General features: G+C 40.3%; 1 protein-coding gene across 1 annotated transcript in view; it reads right to left on the bottom strand.

Annotated features, from left to right (window-relative positions):
* Positions 1-18,478, bottom strand: part of LOC116044902 (contactin-associated protein-like 4) — a 206,537-nt gene that overhangs the window by 68,588 nt on the left and 119,471 nt on the right. The window contains exons 12-16 of the mRNA XM_031292425.2: positions 17,438-17,557; positions 13,937-14,137; positions 7,623-7,785; positions 2,150-2,277; positions 1,405-1,575 (exon numbers count right to left, since the gene is read on the bottom strand). Coding sequence (XP_031148285.1) covers positions 1,405-1,575; positions 2,150-2,277; positions 7,623-7,785; positions 13,937-14,137; positions 17,438-17,557 — 783 coding nt within the window. The remainder of the gene's footprint in view (positions 1-1,404; positions 1,576-2,149; positions 2,278-7,622; positions 7,786-13,936; positions 14,138-17,437; positions 17,558-18,478) is intronic.

The following is an 18,478-nucleotide window of genomic DNA, read 5'->3' as shown; positions in this document are numbered from 1 at the left end:
AATAATTGTCATGTGCACATTTAAGTAGGTTACTTCCCCAACAAAAGACGCAAAAGAGGAGGGAGGAGTAAATTATGCTTCTAGAGGCTACATGTGTGCTGACTCAGATATAATTAGGACAGTTGATCTACAGGAGAATAAATAGCAATACAGAATGCCTGACAGCCTTTTGTAATATATTCCATTATGTTTTATTATAATTATATTAACCCTTGTGTTGTCTTCCCTTCAACCTTTTTTTTCTGACATTTTTGACGCCTTTTTATCACAATTTGTTTTTGCTTTTTCCAACGTTTTAAATTTTTCCATTTTTCTTCTACACATTTTCAGCGCTTATTTCTACGTCCCATATTTTCTAATATAAAACAAAAATTTTAAACGGGTCAATGTGACCCAAGGTCAACACAATTAAGATATTTCCAGCATACATTGATTGAGAAAAAGGTGAATAGGTGCATAAAAATTTATTCACCTGAATGCAGGAAATGAAATGTTTAATGCTCAAAATTTGCTGCTCATAGACTATTTTTTATTTTTTTTTTTAAAGAGACTCCCACAAAGATGAAATGATAATTCGAACCCTGACTCTAATTATTGCTTACGTAAAGCTTTGGTGCTTAACTTTTTAATATTAATGAACGTCTGTCACATTCAAGCCATTGCCAAATGAGTTGCTACAAAGCTAATTAAGACTATCAGCTCCACACAACTCTCTCTGGATTTCTCAGTATGACTATGTTCAGAAGATTGTGGCGTCCAACAACACAGGACTTTCACCCAGGAGACCGGGGTTCATGTCCCGTTCTTGTCCCGTGTGTCACTGAATTGTACATTTGTAACCCCACCCACCATCTTTTCCTAAACCTAACTGTCCCTTTTGTCGCTTTTTGACGCGATGGGAGTGAGAATGTGTTGTTGGATGCAACGACAGTGTTGTTCTTATGGCTTTAATCATGAATATTTAACGTTAAAGAGAGATACTTCAGATTTACTGTAAAAAAAAAAAAAAAAAACTATCGGGGGCTTTAATGCAACAGTATATGATGATATTTTAGACATGTTTCCAACTTTCATCACAATGCCCCCGTGCAGTTTTCCCAGTTTGGTGTGGAAGAAGCTGACTGCTCTGCGCAGAGCCCTGAGCTCAGCCCCATCCAACACCTTTGGGCTGAAACAACCTCCCTAAGATGTTAAACTTTCTGTAACATTTAGTTAAAGTCAGAAAAGGAAGTTTAAGACAGCTGAGTCCAACCTAAAATAAACAATATATTTCCCTTCAGGATAGTTTGATACAGATTACGTCTGGGGGTTTTACACAGATCCAGATTAAGACTTGGGCTTCCAGGTTTCACTGACACATCACTCTAATCCGGATTTCATCTCCACCCTCCAGCTCCTACTCACAGCTCAGTTCGATCCGGATGAAGTCTTTGATGCCCAGGTTTTCCAAGAACACGCCAGACGAGGCCGTGGTTTTAAACAGGAAGGAGATATCTGCGCTCAGCTCTCCGTGGAAGGTGGGGAAGTGGAGGTATGACGTCTCCTTGTCGAAAAACGCAGCGTTCCAGAAATTCTCTGAGAAACATGATAATGAAAACACTGTCAAGATCTTTAAGTGAAAGTTCATCACAGTAATAGTACTTTTATTTAAGTAGAATATGTTTGAACTCTTTCCACCTCTGCTACAAAGCTAACGTTAGTTTAAGTTAGCTGGCCGACTAGAAATCCCTGTCTAGTTATAAAATATATGTCTAATTATAAAAACTAATTTAACGTAATTTTTGGTACTACTGGCAGAGGCGCTTGTGCCGAGGTTTTGTAGTGCCAATAATATGATGGTAAAAAACACCCCCTCTTGTGTAATATTGCTTAAATAGGTATTGAGAGGCGAAGTCTCTCCGCTTCAGGTGGATCTCATGGCACCTCAATTAAGAAAAAATATGTTTGGAAGTGAACGGGGAGAGGCAAATCATTTTTTTTATCCCAGGGTTCAACGCTAAGGTTTTTTTTTTTCACTTGTATATATAGTGTATATAGTGCACTGTTTCTGTGACAGGGAACAGTTTCATACAAAGCTGGGATTCTTCAGGATAGGAAGATTCTGTCCTCTCTCCATCATGTGTAACCAGGCAACCAGAGCAGGACTTACCGTCTCCATGACAACGGAGCGGTCCCACCCTGTAGGCGGCCTCTGACCCGGGCCTCTGGATGTCACCCAGCACCAAAGACCTGACAGGGAGGCTCTCCTCATGGGTGAGCAGGCCTGAGTCTTCAGCCCTGCAGGAGGAGAGGGAAGGAGGGAGGTAAGATAAGATAAGAAAAACTTTATTGTCTTTGTCTTATTTCTCTTTGACAGGGCACTCTCAAATGACAAAAAAATACATAAAAGAACATAAAAGAGACAAATACAAACAGTGTAAAAAGGAGGGAGGGTGGAGGGGAAGAGCAAGAAGGAGGAGAAGGAATAGGAGGCGACGGACGGGTGGAGGAGGAAGGAGTAACAGAGGATGAAGTAAAATCAGAAATCAGAAAGGTTTTTATTGCCATAATAAGATACACTTATGTGGAATTTGCCTTGGTGAAAGGCCCATACATGAACAGACAAAGAAACAAACATATTAAACATGAATATGAAATGAACAATACATACAGGAAAAGAAATATAGCATAAGAAAAAATAGGCTGAATGGGCTGAGTGCAGAATTTACAAAGATTATACTGTATGTGCAATGGGCAGATGTAAAGTCCAGGCCTTAATGAGAGATACAATTTCAGAAGAAGTAAGAGAAGAAGAATTAGTAATTAGAAAGGAAAAAAGGAATGGAAAAGAAGGGGGGGGGGGGGGGGGAAGGGGGAAGAGACGGCAAAGGAGAAAGGGGAAAAGAAAAGGAGAATGAGATGACCAAGGAAAGGGAAGAAGAAGATGATGAGGATGATAAGGAGGGAAACAGATGAAGAAGCAAAGGGGAGATGATTACAGAACAAGAGGAAGAGATTAAAAGGGGAGGAGGAAGAGGAGGAAGAAAAAGGGGAAGAGATGAAGAAACGAGACAGAGGGGAAGCAATAATGAGGGAGGAGGAGAAAGGGTGGAGGACAAGGAGAGGAAATAAGAGAATTAATGAGGGAGGAGTAAGAGAGGAGGAGGAGGAGGAGGAGGAGTTATAAGAGAGAGTAATTGCAAAAGAAGAAGACATGGAAAAAGAGCAAAAACAAACTAGAGAATGCAATTTCTGAAGAAATTGCGGTGTGAATGCTATATGTTGAAAGGCTGACGCTACCCAGAATGTATGAAAGAGGTGGAACATTTTAAAGTCTGAATGGTGTTTCTCGGTGAATGTATGAATGAGTAGAAAGCAGTTGAAAATGTATAAATTTGTGTCAAATTGGAAAATTCCATCCATTCACTTGAATGGGGAAAATTTCCTGGTAAACGTTGAATATTTCAGAAATTATGAAAGTTAAGGAAATGTTGTATAGACGCAGGAATGTCCTAATTGTGCTGAACGTTTTGATGTTATAATTAAGTTTATATGTTGAAAAATGTGGAAGGAGTTAATGTGCAAAAAAAGGGTACAGGAAAATAATAAAAATACGTAGCAGAACATAGGTTGTGAATGCCTTCAGCATTCACACCAATAAAGGAGGAAGAGAAGGAACCATTAAAAATAAAGAAACAGAAGCAGAAGAAGTGGAAGGAAAAGAGGGAAGACATTGATATAATTAGTTAATAATAAGTATTAGTATACATAATAAGAACAAAGATAAAGAGATTGTTATTGGACAACTTTGACATAAATGGTGCTAATTAGCCAGCTGAAACATGGTAGCAAATTGTTCTGCTGAATTACAACAGTACTTTAATAAGCTGACACAACCTGTGCAGCGTCTTAGACAATTTTTCAGGAATACATTTTAATGGTGAGCCAGATCGTATCATAGCCACCCTGACACTCAACACTCCATCTATGCCAATATCTGTGACAGCTATTTTCTGAAAGAGCACTGCAGACGGACAGGCGAGTGAGCAGCTCTGTCCATTTACGCCCGTGTTCAGATTTATGCGCCTCCGATAATCTACACGTCAAAGTGCTTGTCAGGTGAGACATTTTCCATTCCATTTCCACATCCTGTGATTGGGAGGGGGGGGGGGGGGGGGGCAAGGTGGCTAAAATTGGCCCGAAAATTACTGGATCCGATGTTAAAAGCATCTCCAAACTCACAGAACAGTATACCCTCAATTTGGCCCTGAGGATACTGGATGATCCATCCCACCCACTTTGCTCAGAGTTCCCCCCCCTCCCCTCTGGACGTAGATTTCGAATGCCCCCAACAAAAACCAAACATGCCATTACATCATTTGTTCCGAGAAGCATTCAGTTACTGAACAGATCAGACACAGGCACCTATACATTTTATCATGTGCACTATTGATTATTTAATTATTCATCTTAGCTATTGGAGTGATGATTGCATGTCACCACCATAGCTGCGTTGTTGTTGTTTATGCTCTGTTTTCTGTATCCTCTATGTCTTCAATGTTGTTGGATGTTTGGTGTGGTTTTTACTGTTATTGTTATTTACTGTTGTCTGTGCTTAATACTCAATGTGGCTCCCTTGAGTGCAAAACAAATTTCTCTCAGGGCAATAAAGGTTTCATCTCATTCATTCATGCATCCATCCTCACAGTGCTCTGATGATCTGATGGATGGTGTGTAAAAAACAGTGTCAGCATCCAACAGTTTCACAGTTTGGACCGAGAGATGGTAGAAAGACGGAACTGAGGTGGGATGAAGATAGCAGGATGGGTCAAAATGTAAGAGAATGACAAACAACCGTACACTGAAAAAAGTCTAACATTGCTGTTGTTCGTTTAATGTGTATTTTCTCGTTGAAATAGCTGAAAATTATTAGTTTTTTCATTTAAAGTAAACGTTCTAGTTTGTGTTTATGGTTGAATCCATTTTTTTTATATGGATACAATATAAATTGGCAGCGGGACATTAAACTGAATTTATTCATTTGATCAGAGCAATTTTATTAGATCTGTTGAAATTCTCGAGAAGCCAAACCCACGACACGCGTTCGTCCAATCAGCTGCCGGTCAGGGGCGTGGAGCATCAACCATGGATGTATGACGTCATACATATACACCACACTTCAGTCGTGTCGGACAAATGGATCGTTACCGTAAGGCTCACATCTGAATTATAAAATGTATGTCTCGGTAAATTCACCATGGGTACTGCATGATGTCTCAGGAGTTGTGCTACTATTCACAGCTCCATGATTTGTCTTCTGATGACATCAATAGTCTCGTTTCGGGTGTTCAGCTGAAGCAGACTGTTTCTCTTCATACATTTGAAACAGATGTTAAATGTTATCAATTTACTAAACAATAAATATAAATGTGTTATAAAGGAAAGTGTTCTGAGTAGTCATTGATCAAAATGTATTAAAATAATTTTTTTCAAATTTGATTTACTATACATTTGAAATAATGACAACTGTTAGTTTTTTATTTGAGGCAACCTAAAATAATTAATTTACTCGGATGTATAAATAATTAGTTTGACCCAACCTTTAAAAGGTGGTTGCTTGGAGTTAAACTTTTCAGGTTAAACTAAATAAAATTATTTACTTTGAGTCAATGTCAACTATTTCGTGTGATTGATTACTTCAATTTTTTTAAGTTAATCCAAGTTTTTTTTTTTTCTTTTCAGTGTACACTGATACCAGCGTGTCATATATTTTATGATGTTTTAACAGCTGTATACTACTATCCCTGTATGGATGTGATATGATTTCTATCTTTGTTGTTAAACTCTTTGTGAAACATGAACAAACACAAACAATAAACGCCACAGAACTTTCTTTTATTATTCAGTTTGACAGTCAGTCATAACTGAAAAAGAACATAAATAAACTACTTTAAAGTAGATTTTCTTTGGGGCTACATTACGTGTTATCGGATCGGTGCATAAACTCCAGTACTTACCGATACCAGCAATTTAGGTGGTATCGGAGGCTTTTCTGATTCTGGTATCGGAACATCTCTAGTAACAGGCAGTGATGCCTACATTTACTGAAGTAAGAAGAGGATGGTACGATATCATGCATTTGTTTAAGTTATGTCCATGTACAGTACACAATAAGAGATCACATTCAATAGATCACATTCAATTCTAACATACAGTACCAAAAATAGTTGATTGGTTATAGTAGTTGATTTACATTTGTTTCAACTTTTACATCTGTAAGTATTATTTTTAAAGGTCCTGTGACCAACGGCCACTTTGCTCATTTGAAAGCCATGATGTCTCTCTCTTTCTCATGGGTGGGCCAAATTCTCTGGGCGGGCAAAGCAGAGAAAGGGGAGGTAACCTTGCTCCTTATGATGTCATAAAGGGAAGATTCCAGATCGGCCCATCTGAGCTTTCATTTTCTCAAAGGCAGAGCAGGATACCCAGGGCTCAGTTTACACCTATCACCATTTCTAGCCACTGGGGGACCATAGGCAGGCTGGGAGAACTCATATTAATGTTAAAAAACCTCATAAAGTGAAATCTTCATGCCATGGGACCTTTAATTCTTTACATTGTTCATACATTCATCTGCTGTGAATATATGTGGCATGTTTGACCTACTTACTTTTACAGTAATGTAACAGGTGTCAAACTGCCACAATTTTAAAATGCAACCACAGGCCGGTTCTGTTTCTTAATTTTCCTCTGATCTCATCTGGTCACAGCTAGTCTCACACTGCCAGACCTTCCTCCACAGCACTGCGGAGGGTGTCTGGGTAGTCCACACAGCATTACGGGATGGGAGAAAAACATGCTCTGGTTTATTGCCATTTCTTTAAACCAATCACAATCTTCTTGGGCGGCGCTATGCGCCGGACAGAGCCACAGTGCTGCTGCAAAATAGCCTCGGGAAGGAACTTGTTTTGGTGTAACGTGCACGTAGGGAAGCAAGCTCTGGAATTAAAATGGCTGTTGAGGATGTGAGGAAAAAAAAAGATAAATATAATTTGATTGTTGGTTCTAGCTCAGAGGATGTTTAGAATGCCAACACAAAGAAAGAGGAAGGTGAATGAGGGACATCCGGCAGAATCTCCTGCAGCATCGGAACAATCCAGTTAATGAAATGTTGTTGATATAGAATAGCTCACAGCCAATCATGTTGCCAAATGAACAGCTATCCTGCTTCTCCAGAGTCAGAGTAAAAGCTCTACTTAGTAGCCTCAGTTTTGGGTTTTTCTGTAGGTGAAGGATGTTGTTGTGTCAAAATGTGATAAAATCTGGTTTATAATTAAATTAAGGGCAAATATATGACGTGTGTCTTTGGTATAGACAGGTGACGTTTTGTGTCTGCCTAACAGAGGTCCCAGGCTCTGCCTTTAAAACAATGCAGTCTACTACATCAATAGACAGTGAAATCATCACCCTTATGACAAAATTATCAACAACAGGAGTCAAATATGTGTTTCACTCAGTGCAAATTATCAGTCAAACCTGAACGGTTTGAGCCTGTTAAACCAAAATGAAGACATAAACAAATGCACTTATAGTTGCGTATACAGTAATAATAACCATGTCTATATATGTATTGATTTCAGTACCAGTCCATGCGGTCAGCGTCACAGTTGCAGTAGTGTTGTGGGTCCACACAGTCGCCCTGCAGGCCGCAGACACACTGCTGGCTTCCTGGATGAGCTCCGCCCCAATAAGTCTGCACAAGACCGGGACCGGGACCACCGAGCCACCAGCTGAACGGAGAGCCCTCTGAAACACACACACACACACACACACACACACACACACACACACACACACTTAATGTACAACTACTTTCTATTGTTCAACAACAACTCTTACAGTATATATAATTTTCATATATCCTGTCACGACATGTCCAATCATTTCCTACAAAGCTGAGGAAAAAAAAACTGACCCATACAGTACATGGTTGGAAAAGTTAACTTACTGTAAATACTGCCCCATTATCGAATTTCCCTCTTTTGTCATGTCCTGACTCAGATATGACACAGATATTCCTCTTGGCAAAATAAAAATTAAAGTTGATTAAAAGCTTCCCAATTTCTCTACAACTTTATTTTCAAGAATTTTAGCCTCAAACATGAAGCTTAAGGTTTTTTTTAACATTCTGGTAATGAATGCAACCTTATTAGTGTCCTCTGGCTAGCTTAATTAAAAAAAATGAGGCATTAAAGGAAAACTAAAGCAACAGAAATCTAGCTTGAGCTTGAGAGATGAAGCTTATTTTTACTGGTCAACACTTTGTGAGACCATTACTAACAAAACTGCACATCAGTGCAGGCTCTTGCCCCCATCCATGATCAAACAAGAGATACTTGCAGGACACAGGCATAAGTTACACAGATGCACTCTCAATGGAAATACTGTAAGCCATATCGTGCCCTGAGTTGAACAGGGTTGTGAGAAAATAGCTGAGTGCTGTATGGAAATGGAAAGGGTCCCCATCTCTCAGCCTCCTGAAATCAATCCCGTGTTTGAAGCCGGGGGATGTTTGCCAGCTCCTACCTCTCACGCTGAATATATTGTTTTTTGGGTGGAGGGCGTCAATAGTATACAGTAAAAAATGCTTTTCGCATTGTGAGAGTGCATAGGTGGAGAGGAGTGAGAGAATGTGATTGGAAAGGTCTCTGTTGAGTCAGCGCTTCTTTATTTTCCCAGAAAGCAGCATGGGGTTTATAATAGAACCTCTATACCATTCTTCCTTTTCAACCACTTACACTATTTTCATCCATCATTTTATTACCCGGCCCCCAAAAAGTTGCTTAACCACTCAAATTCTTTGTAGTTCCGCAGGGAAGAAGAACTTTGAGGATGTGTCCTTGAAATCAATAGTTGTATGCATGTCCACTGGATAACTGGTTTAAATAAGGAATGACTTCAAATGTTTAATTGTTATCCAACTTGTAATTGATTACTTTTTTCAGTCTATTAACTCATCAATTATCTGACTGATTATTTCAGCACTATTTCCTGCTCAAATACACATACAGCAACAGTAAGAGTCTAGCCAATGTTTGGCAGGTATAATGCTTATCTGACACTTTAGATTAGCGGGTTAGCATGCTAACATTTGATGATGAGCACAAAACACAAAATACACCTGAGGCTGATGGGAATGTCATTAGTTTTGCAGGTATTTGGTCATACACCAAAGTACTGGTCAAAGTCAGTGGGTCATAGCCTGGCATCGCCAGACTTATTCGCAAATGCGTATAGACTCGAACCTCTTAGTTGATTTTCCAAGATTTCGATTTCCAAGGCACAGACTGAGGGGGCTTTCACACCTACCTCGTTTGGTCCAGACCTTCGGACTTTTCAGTTTGATCCGAGCATTTTTAGGATGGTTCGGACTTTCGGACTATATATAGGAAGCTCTGGCAGACAATCATCGTGATATAAGACCAGGGAAGCTCCTTTAAGGAATAGCTCAGAGTTTAGTGTATAGGCCACATGAGAGAGTGAGTGACGGTGAATGCGCTCAGAGCAGACAGCTGTTGGCTATCAGAGCAGAGAACACATCAGCAGTTTACTTGTTAAGTGGTAGTTAAAGTACAGTGTAGGAGTCCGTTTGTCTCTGATTAAATGATGCAGAAAGAAAGTTCCCGTGTCTTACTTCTCAACATCACAACAAAACAAAAAGAGCCGCGGCAGTAGGGGAGAGCAGCAGTCAGTTGAAAAAACTCTGACACAGAGAGAGGGTGCGAGAGGATGGTGAAGCCCATCTACAAACCAATTAGTTATAAGTATCTAAATGCCTAAAATGCCTCTGGAGTAATCGAAAAGGCCTACAACCAATCAGAGCAACGAAACAACGTGGCTCTGAGCGACACATGCAAGTTGGGGAGGTGTTTGGTCTGTTGTGAAGCAGGAAAAATAACTTCCTGGTCACAAACTTTCTCAAATTACATCTGAACAGCACTAAAATATATATATTTTTCAAAACATTAAGGTGAGAAATATTCAATACAGTAACATAATCTTGATTTATATTTGGTCAGGACCGCCTAGTTTGACAGTTTCGGGAGCCTGGTGCGTTAGGCTGGAGGCAGTGTGCCAGTTACATTCGTTAACTACTGTACGTTCGATAAGCACAAACTCCTCTGTCAGTCATTGTCTTAAACCCGCTCCATGTTTGGCCCGTCCAGGTCCTGGCCCCCTGGTAATCTGACTGAATGTCAAGGGGCCGGACGTATCTGCCAGAGCAAATGAAACATGAGCTTGAAGATTTGTCTGGTTTCCAGGCTAGTGGATCACCAAAGTTGTCAAAATTCATCCTGGCGGGGGGACATGAACCAAATTAATAGCAATCCATCTAATAGATGCTGAGACATTTTGGTCAAAATAACAAATGTCAACCTCATGGTAGCAACAGAGAGAAAGTAAGAGGATCACCAAAGTCAGCTAGATTCACCCACTGGACACGATGAATGTTTGAACCAAATTTCATGGCAATTCGTCCACTAGTTGTTGAGATATTTCAGTCTGGACTCAAGTGGTGGACCGACCGAACGACAAACCCAGAGCCATACTGCCAGCATGGCTAAAAACTGGATGTTATCAAAGCTGTGCTCTATCATAGCTGTGTCTCTTCACACTAAACAATGTTTTTTCTTGTATATAAACTTGCATGAGAGTGAAAGCTGATGCATTAACTGCTACCAAGACAAATGCAATGGAACTTGGTGATCAAAGTAATTCTCCCTCTGTTTCTCATACTCACCACCTCTGAGTCCATACATGCACAGGAAACATATGACTAAACAAAGAAAACACTGATGAATAGAAGGTATTACACACATCCTGGATGATCAATTTGTCTGAACCATTCGTGAAAGAGAAAAACATCCCTGAAACCGCATAAAGTTTGCAGCAAAAAGCTTTTTTATGTTTTGTTCTTTCTGGTTGAGAAAGAGTCCCAGCTGAAGAAAGCCTGCTAAACCAAGCTTTCATTAAGCTTTATTTAACCCCACAAGTCAATTAAGAACAAGTTCTTGTTTACAGTCTTTTCTGATTTCAACGTACACATGAGGGGTATTGAGGGAAAAGGAAGAGGAAAATGCTTGAGTGCTCTCCCCTGGATAAGATTAAAAGATTTAAAAGATTAAGATTGAATAGGATTATTAAAAAGTGAGATTTACTTTATTCAGAAACACAGAATAAAATCAAATGAAATGTTGGGCTCCAGTAGAGTTCATGATTAAAGTTGAAAGATAAAGTCGGAAGAAACTGACTTAAGAATCCTCTATATTCTGTATTAGTCAAAATATAAATAAAACAAAACAGGTATCTGTCTATTCAACATCTACAGTTAGCTGCCGGTTAGCTTAGCACATAGACTGGAAACAGGGGTAAACAGCTACAGCAGCCTGGCTCTGTCCAACAGTAAACTAAATCTACCCAACAGCAGCTCTAAAGCTCAAGAATTAACACGCCATATTAACACGTATTTAATCAAAGTGTAAAAACAACAATTTGCCATGTTAACGGGGGGCAATGTGCCAAACTATTTCTTGGCTCTGAGCAGTTGCCATGCAATCAGAAGAGACTCAAGGAAGTTACTGGTCCCAGCCAAGAAACAGTCTGGCACGTAACCCTTGTAGATTAAACACACAATATCAAATGGGTTAATTAATGAGCTTTAGGTGCTGGAAGATTCTGTAACCCTCTGACAGAGCCAGGTTAGCTGTTTCCCCGTTCCCAGTCTTTGTGCTAAGCAAACAGCTAATTGGCTGCTGGCTTTACCTTTGTACACACATGAAAGCGGTATTCATCTTCTCATCTAAATCTCTGCCATAAAGCAAATACGCATATTTCCCAAAATGTCCAACTAAGTTAGTAGTGTAAATACCAGGGCAGGTCCTGTCCTTGCTAGGTGAGCAACTCTACGTCTGACAGCATAAGACTACTTGTTCTTGGGGCAGCTGGGTGGTAGAGCAGTTGTCTACCAATCAGTAGGTCGGTGGTTTAATCCCTGGCCCTGCAGTCCCATGTCAAAGTGTCCTTGGGCAAGACACTAAACAATCACCCTCAATGCTGTGCTATCACCTTTAACCTGAAGAGCAGGTAACACCTAGGCCAGGTGAATGGTTTCTGTACTATGTAAAAGTGCTTTGAGTAGTTGTTTAGTACGGTGGCCGACAGGGGCAAACGCCCTGCAACTTAAGAAAACACATGCAAATAGACAAAACACAAGCAAATTAAGAAAACAACTTCATTAATTTGACAATACATGCGCAGCATTCAGCAAACGCGCTGCAAATACCACAACACAACCAAATACATAAACGCACTGCAAATAAAAAACGATGCAAAAAGAAAAGCACGCAAACCCCGAAAAAAGAAGCGATGCAAAAAGAAAAACAACTTCATTAATTTGACAACACATGCGCGGCATTCAGCAAACGCACTGCAAATACCACAACACAACCAAATACATAAACGCGCTGCAAATACACACAACACAACCAAATAGATAAATGCGCTGCAAATATGAAACGATGCAAAAAGAAAAGCACACCAACCCAGAAAACAAATGCAACAAAAAAACGCTGCATCCAGATTACACAACGGAAGTTCTCCAGACCTCTAGAGGGAGCAGCTAGTGGAACAGCTGGATTTTCGACCTCACGGGGAGAGAGGGAGAGAGGGAGGGAGAGAGAGAGAGAGAAACTGCATAGACTGCATAGACTGTAAATATTAAATCTATGTTTGAGATATGTTTTCTCTGGTTTGGTGGGTGTGTCTCGGCTCAGGTCACAGGTGATACTCAATCAGCAGAGACGTCTGTAAACTCGTGGTGATAAAACATTTAAAACTGCATCAGCTTTAACGTTGACGTTAGTTTAAGCCACATGAGAGGGTTTAATTTCGAGGTCTGAAATTACTGAAGTGTAGGCCTCCTCAAGTGTAATACTGTGATTATACAACAACGGTTACCAACAAAATAAGTGATCAATCTGTATTCATATTGTGGAGCAATTCACTCTTGAAATACAAAAAACAGACAGGATTTATAGTCCCTCCCTGTTAGTAAACCAGCCAATTTACCGTGGGATTTATCAAACTGAAGAAATCCCGCCCGCACATATAAACACAGAACTACTTTGCTAACTCCAACGTGTTGTCAGTAAGACATCTGCTGAAAAAGTTATTGTAATCATCAGCATGATTGCCATACTGTTTAGTTCACAAACACCCAACACACCAAAGTAAAAACACATAGCGGACCAGACGCAAGCTTTTATTTTGAAAAGCCGAAGCTCGGGGACAGCACCAGCCGGGAGGGCATGAGACGGGAGCATAGACTGTATATTAATAACATATTATGTTATTAATAATAATAATAATAATAATAATATGAATTTAATATCGGTTAATAACGGTCGAAAATATAGCTGTTCCACTAGCTGCTCCCTCTAGAGGCCTGGATAACTTCCGTTGTGTAATCTGGATGCAGCGTTTTTTTGTTGCATTTGTTTTCTGGGTTGGTGTGCTTTTCTTTTTGCATCGTTTCATATTTGCAGCGCGTTTATCTATTTGGTTGTGTTGTGTGTATTTGCAGTGCGTTTATGTATTTGGTTGTGTTGTGATATTTGCAGTGCGTTTGCTGAATGCTGCGCATGTGTTGTCAAATTAATGAAGTTGTTTTTCTTTTTGCATCGCTTCTTTTTTCGGGGTTTGCGTGCTTTTCTTTTTGCATCGTTTTTTATTTGCAGTGCGTTTATATATTTGGTTGTGTTGTGGTATTTGCAGCCACCGTAGTTTAGACTAGAAACGCTATATAAATATAGTCCATTAACATCGACCTGTGAATCCCCACATTATAAAGAAATCACACGTGGGTACACTTAGCAAACCTTTCCTGAACAGGCTTTACCTGGAGTGTTGAGGAGGCGGGACTTCTTGCAGTGGTAGGACAGTTCCTGTTCGCAGTGCTCTGATTGGCTGATGGCGGCCAATAGCTGCTCCTCTTCAGTCGAGTAGTCAAACTGGACTGAATGCTGGTTTACACCTGGAGACGGCCGGACTCTAGTCAGCTCTGTGTTGTTGTGCTGGATCACCATCCATGTGTTCTCCTCTGGTGTCGGATAGATAGATAGATAGATAGATATATAGATGGATAGATTTTTTGATTATTGTTGCTATTTACTGAACAATTACCTCTATTAATTTGCATTTTTTAATTATTCATTCTTCATTCATCACTTGCCTTTGCGACAATGGCCATTTACAATTGGCATCTTATCTTTGGCCTTGGCACTCTCACTCAGACTTATAGGAATAATTTACGTATTATTTTTACATTCAAGAGATAGATGAAGAGTTTGATCTACTGTCCCGATGTATAATCTACAATGTATCCTAAAAATCAAAACATTTGTACCTTCAATAATCGTCATTTACCTGCCTGTTAACTCCTTTATTTGCTTTATTTGAGGCTTACACTATCTTGTTTATTGTCTATTATTCTGTCATATTAATGCCTCTGTCTGCTCTTGTTATTTTATTCCTGAGTGTAACTACTAGAGCTAGGTGATATCGAGAAAATCAAATATCACGATATTTTTGACCAAATACCTCGATGTTGACCGTTGATATAATGACTAAGTGGTTAAAAGCAAATAATAGAACAGCTAGAACAGTCTGGTAAGTTCAGAAAAATTACATCACTTTACTGTAATGCAGCCTTTAAAACCAGGAAAAGACTATACTTTTTCATATCACGATATTACAATATCCAAAATTTAAGACTATATCTATATATCGATATAGTATAGATACATTGCCCAGCCCTAGTAACTACTAACAGGGCTGCAATGAGGATGTATACTATAATCTGCCAACCTACTCTGTAAAAAAAAGATTGAATTTAATTAAATAAATAAAATATATAATAAATCTATAATAATTCAAGCATCTTTGAACTTGAACTTAAGAACTTAAAAGAGGAAATATGCCCAAATTTTCAAAATTCATACATGTTTTTCCTATGGTCCAAAAATATTAGTAGACACAATCAACTCTCTGCCAAATCCAAAACCTAGAGTGCAAAAAACATAGAAATAGAACGGACATTATTATTCAAATCAGCGTAGCAGAATGGTCATTTTTGTGTTTACTGCTGCCATTGCAAAGAACTGTGCCTGTTGTACCAGCTGGCTAACTCATTGTATTTCTCTGGTCAGTGCACAGTGCTGAGCACCATTTCCGTTTGAACTGGTCAAATGACCACGACAAACTTGTCCATTCTACTCTCATTCTATTTCTATGGCTAGAACTCAAATGTATATAGTTTAAAGTCTGGAACTGCTCCATATTCAATTAATTGGGAAAAATGTTATATAAAGTAGATGACACGTAGAGCACCCGGGGGAATGTTCTGAGGATATGGGTACATGTTCTATTTCCCAGTCAGTGTCTATGGAGCAGTCTATGAGACTTCCTTCTCTGGTTTTCGGCTTTGAGAGAGAATAGCTCATGTTCACAAATGTTGATTGAACTTTTCTAGGCCATAGAAATAACATGTTGTAATAGTGTTTCTGTTTAAAAGAAAGAGAAGCAGCGAGTGACGGATACAGAGAGAAAACAAAAAACAGAGAATTGGAAAAAAAAAATATCACTAATAAGATGTATACACAAATTAGCAGTGAGACTTTATTATTCATATCTAAACAATTAAACAAAAGACATGACAGATGAAAAAAAGAGGCGTGCCTTGGCCCCGTTCGCCGGGCTGACACCCTGCCGGCCGCCAGCAGTTCTGCGCCCACTTACCAACGGAGGAACTAAAGCAGAAGACGATGGCAGCCGGGCGGACAGTCAGGTAAGGTAAGGATACCACCAGCGGCAACACCCAGACATCCCGGAAGGGGATCTCTTTGGCGGTCAAAAGACCGCTGACTTGTCCGCTGCTTTAGCCTAATATCCCGCGTTCCTCCAGAGGAGGAGAACGACAGGTTTTACTCCTGTTATTTCCTCAAACAGGCGCAAACGAGAGGGATGAGACTGATGCTGGACCTGTCTTCGTTCAACCGGTGCATCCTGGAGTGACCGTTCAACATGTTGACTGCTGTACATGCGTCGCAGTGTGTCTGCCTGGCGATTGGTTCACTGAGGGCACGTTCACATTCTGGTCATCCCCAAACACAGAAAATTCATGTGCTTCTCCTTCCTGGGAGTTCTATAGACAACCGGCTGCCATTTGGATACTCTCTCATCGTATGCCCTCCAAATGTATCAAGGTGGTTTTTCAGCTATTACGCAGAGGGGATCATGGTTCTGTTAGACGACCTAATCCTTATGACACCCTCAGAGAGAGCTGCACTCCACACAGTGGAGACTGTGCAGCATCTACAAACACTGAATTCGCCATAAACTGGCAAAGGATTCGCCAATCATCTCACAGGAGGTAGTTTATCTGGTGTGGCAATAAACTCTGCCACTATGAAAACCAGACTGAATGCATTAAACTCTCCGCTGTCACACATTCACCTCACAGGGTGGTGTCAGCACTGTCAGTGATGCATCTGCAGTAGAGCTTAGATCGGCCCAAAAAATCAAGCCCGAACCTACCCGAGCCCGAGCACGTTGCGTCCGAGCCCGGCCCGGCCCGACACATTAACTGGAATTATGAGCCCGAGCCCGATTTAAACCCGACGCTATTTTAATACGTGGGCCGTTATAACTGACGTTCTCAACTACAATTCAGAGTTGTTTGAACTACAGAAATCTGTTTAGAATAATACAACAAGGACGAAGCATGTAAACTGCTGTTAGTTTATTCAGAATGGAACGGATCGCAAATGGATCCGAATGAAGAAACGTAAAAAAAAAGAAACAATGATGAACAACATATTGTTGTCACTGCCCACGACTTGTTTAAACTTTTTCCATACCTCCGACTTTCCTCCACACTTGCTCAAAGTTAATTCTCCTGTTTTTCTTTTTTTCTTTACATCTTCAAGCTCCATGTTGCACTTAAGATACACAATACAGCCCAGCAGGCCCGGTGTGATGCGTGTGAGAGGAGGAGACTCCGCGCATGAAGTGCTGCATTTTGTAACTGCAGCCTAAATTTTGTACACATTTGTTACTTTTATATAGCTTATATATACATATTTATAGTATTTCTGATTATGGCATAGCTTTCTCCTCACCCAATTAGGCTAAATAGGTAATGGATTAAAAAAAAAAAAAAAAATTGCTTGATCAAGGGTCCGGCCCGGGCCGAGAATCTAAACTCTAATCTGCAGGTGTTGATGCCCGCGAGTCATGTAGTCAAAGAAATGTAAAGTCTGGAGTTACAATACGTAACTATCGTTATGATGGGAGGATGAGTGTGTGTGTGTGTGTGTGTGTGTGTGTGTGTGTGTGTCACCTGTCATGTTGCAGTAGACCAGCTGCGGTTTGATTGGTCCGCTGCCGTCCACATCGATATAAAAATGTCCAGACGTGTTGCCATTGTGCTTGTACGCCTCACAGGACTGTTGGTACACAGCTGGGAGGAAAAATAATGAGATCAGCTCAACATGAATCACATCCACACCAACACATCTGCTGGCAGACACACACAGGAGCTGTGGGGGGGGGAGAGACTACACACTGTGAAGGATCATGACTGCTGCCACCACTGCTATCGCCGTCTCATCACCTGAGTCAAGACAATCATCTGAAGTTTTTTTTTCTGCGGCAGCGTCCCATAGTGTGAAGAAGAATCCAACTGGAGAGGACAGTAATGACTGATGGGAGTACAAAGACTCAGTAAATACAACAGCAGACCTTCATCAGCCCTGCCTCTTTCTCTCCGTCTCCATTAGTCTTCCTTGTAGTTATTACATGTCCTTAATTCAGCCAAACAAATGGCAGGCAACACTACTATGAGTCAGTTTGGTCATTGCCTGTGTTGAATGTTTTGTATGATTCCTGTTCATTGTTTTTATCGTGTATGAAGCACTTGCCATTTAAAGTGTGCCATACAAATACACTTGAATTTTCTCATTGTTAAATGTGTTTATGTGTTAATGGGTTTGTACCATGAATGTTTTATCTAACTTCATGTTATGTCTCTGTTTGCTCTGCCTCTGAGTTTAAATTATGCAGGAGAAAAAAAAGAAATCTTAATTATTCAGTTGGACACACTGCCTCATTCCAAATGCTTATTTCATCGGTCCCGTCTCACCTCTCTCCCTGTCGGTCTGTCTCCCTGTCTGTCTGTGTGTGTGTGTGTGTGTGTGTATCTGTCTGTCTGTCTGTGTGTCTCCCTGTCTGTCTGTCTGTGTGTCTGTCTGTCCGTCCGTCTGTCTGTGTGTGTGTCTGTGTGTGTGTGTGTGTGTGTGTGTGTGTGTGTGTGTGTGTGTGTGTCTGTGTGTGTGTGTGTGTGTGTGTGTGTGTGTGTCTGTGTGTGTGTGTGTGTGTATGT

This window comes from Sander lucioperca, chromosome 9 (assembly GCF_008315115.2).
Source record: "Sander lucioperca isolate FBNREF2018 chromosome 9, SLUC_FBN_1.2, whole genome shotgun sequence".
Classification (NCBI taxonomy): Eukaryota; Metazoa; Chordata; class Actinopteri; order Perciformes; family Percidae; genus Sander; species Sander lucioperca.
This window is presented reverse-complemented; position numbering and strand designations above follow the sequence as displayed.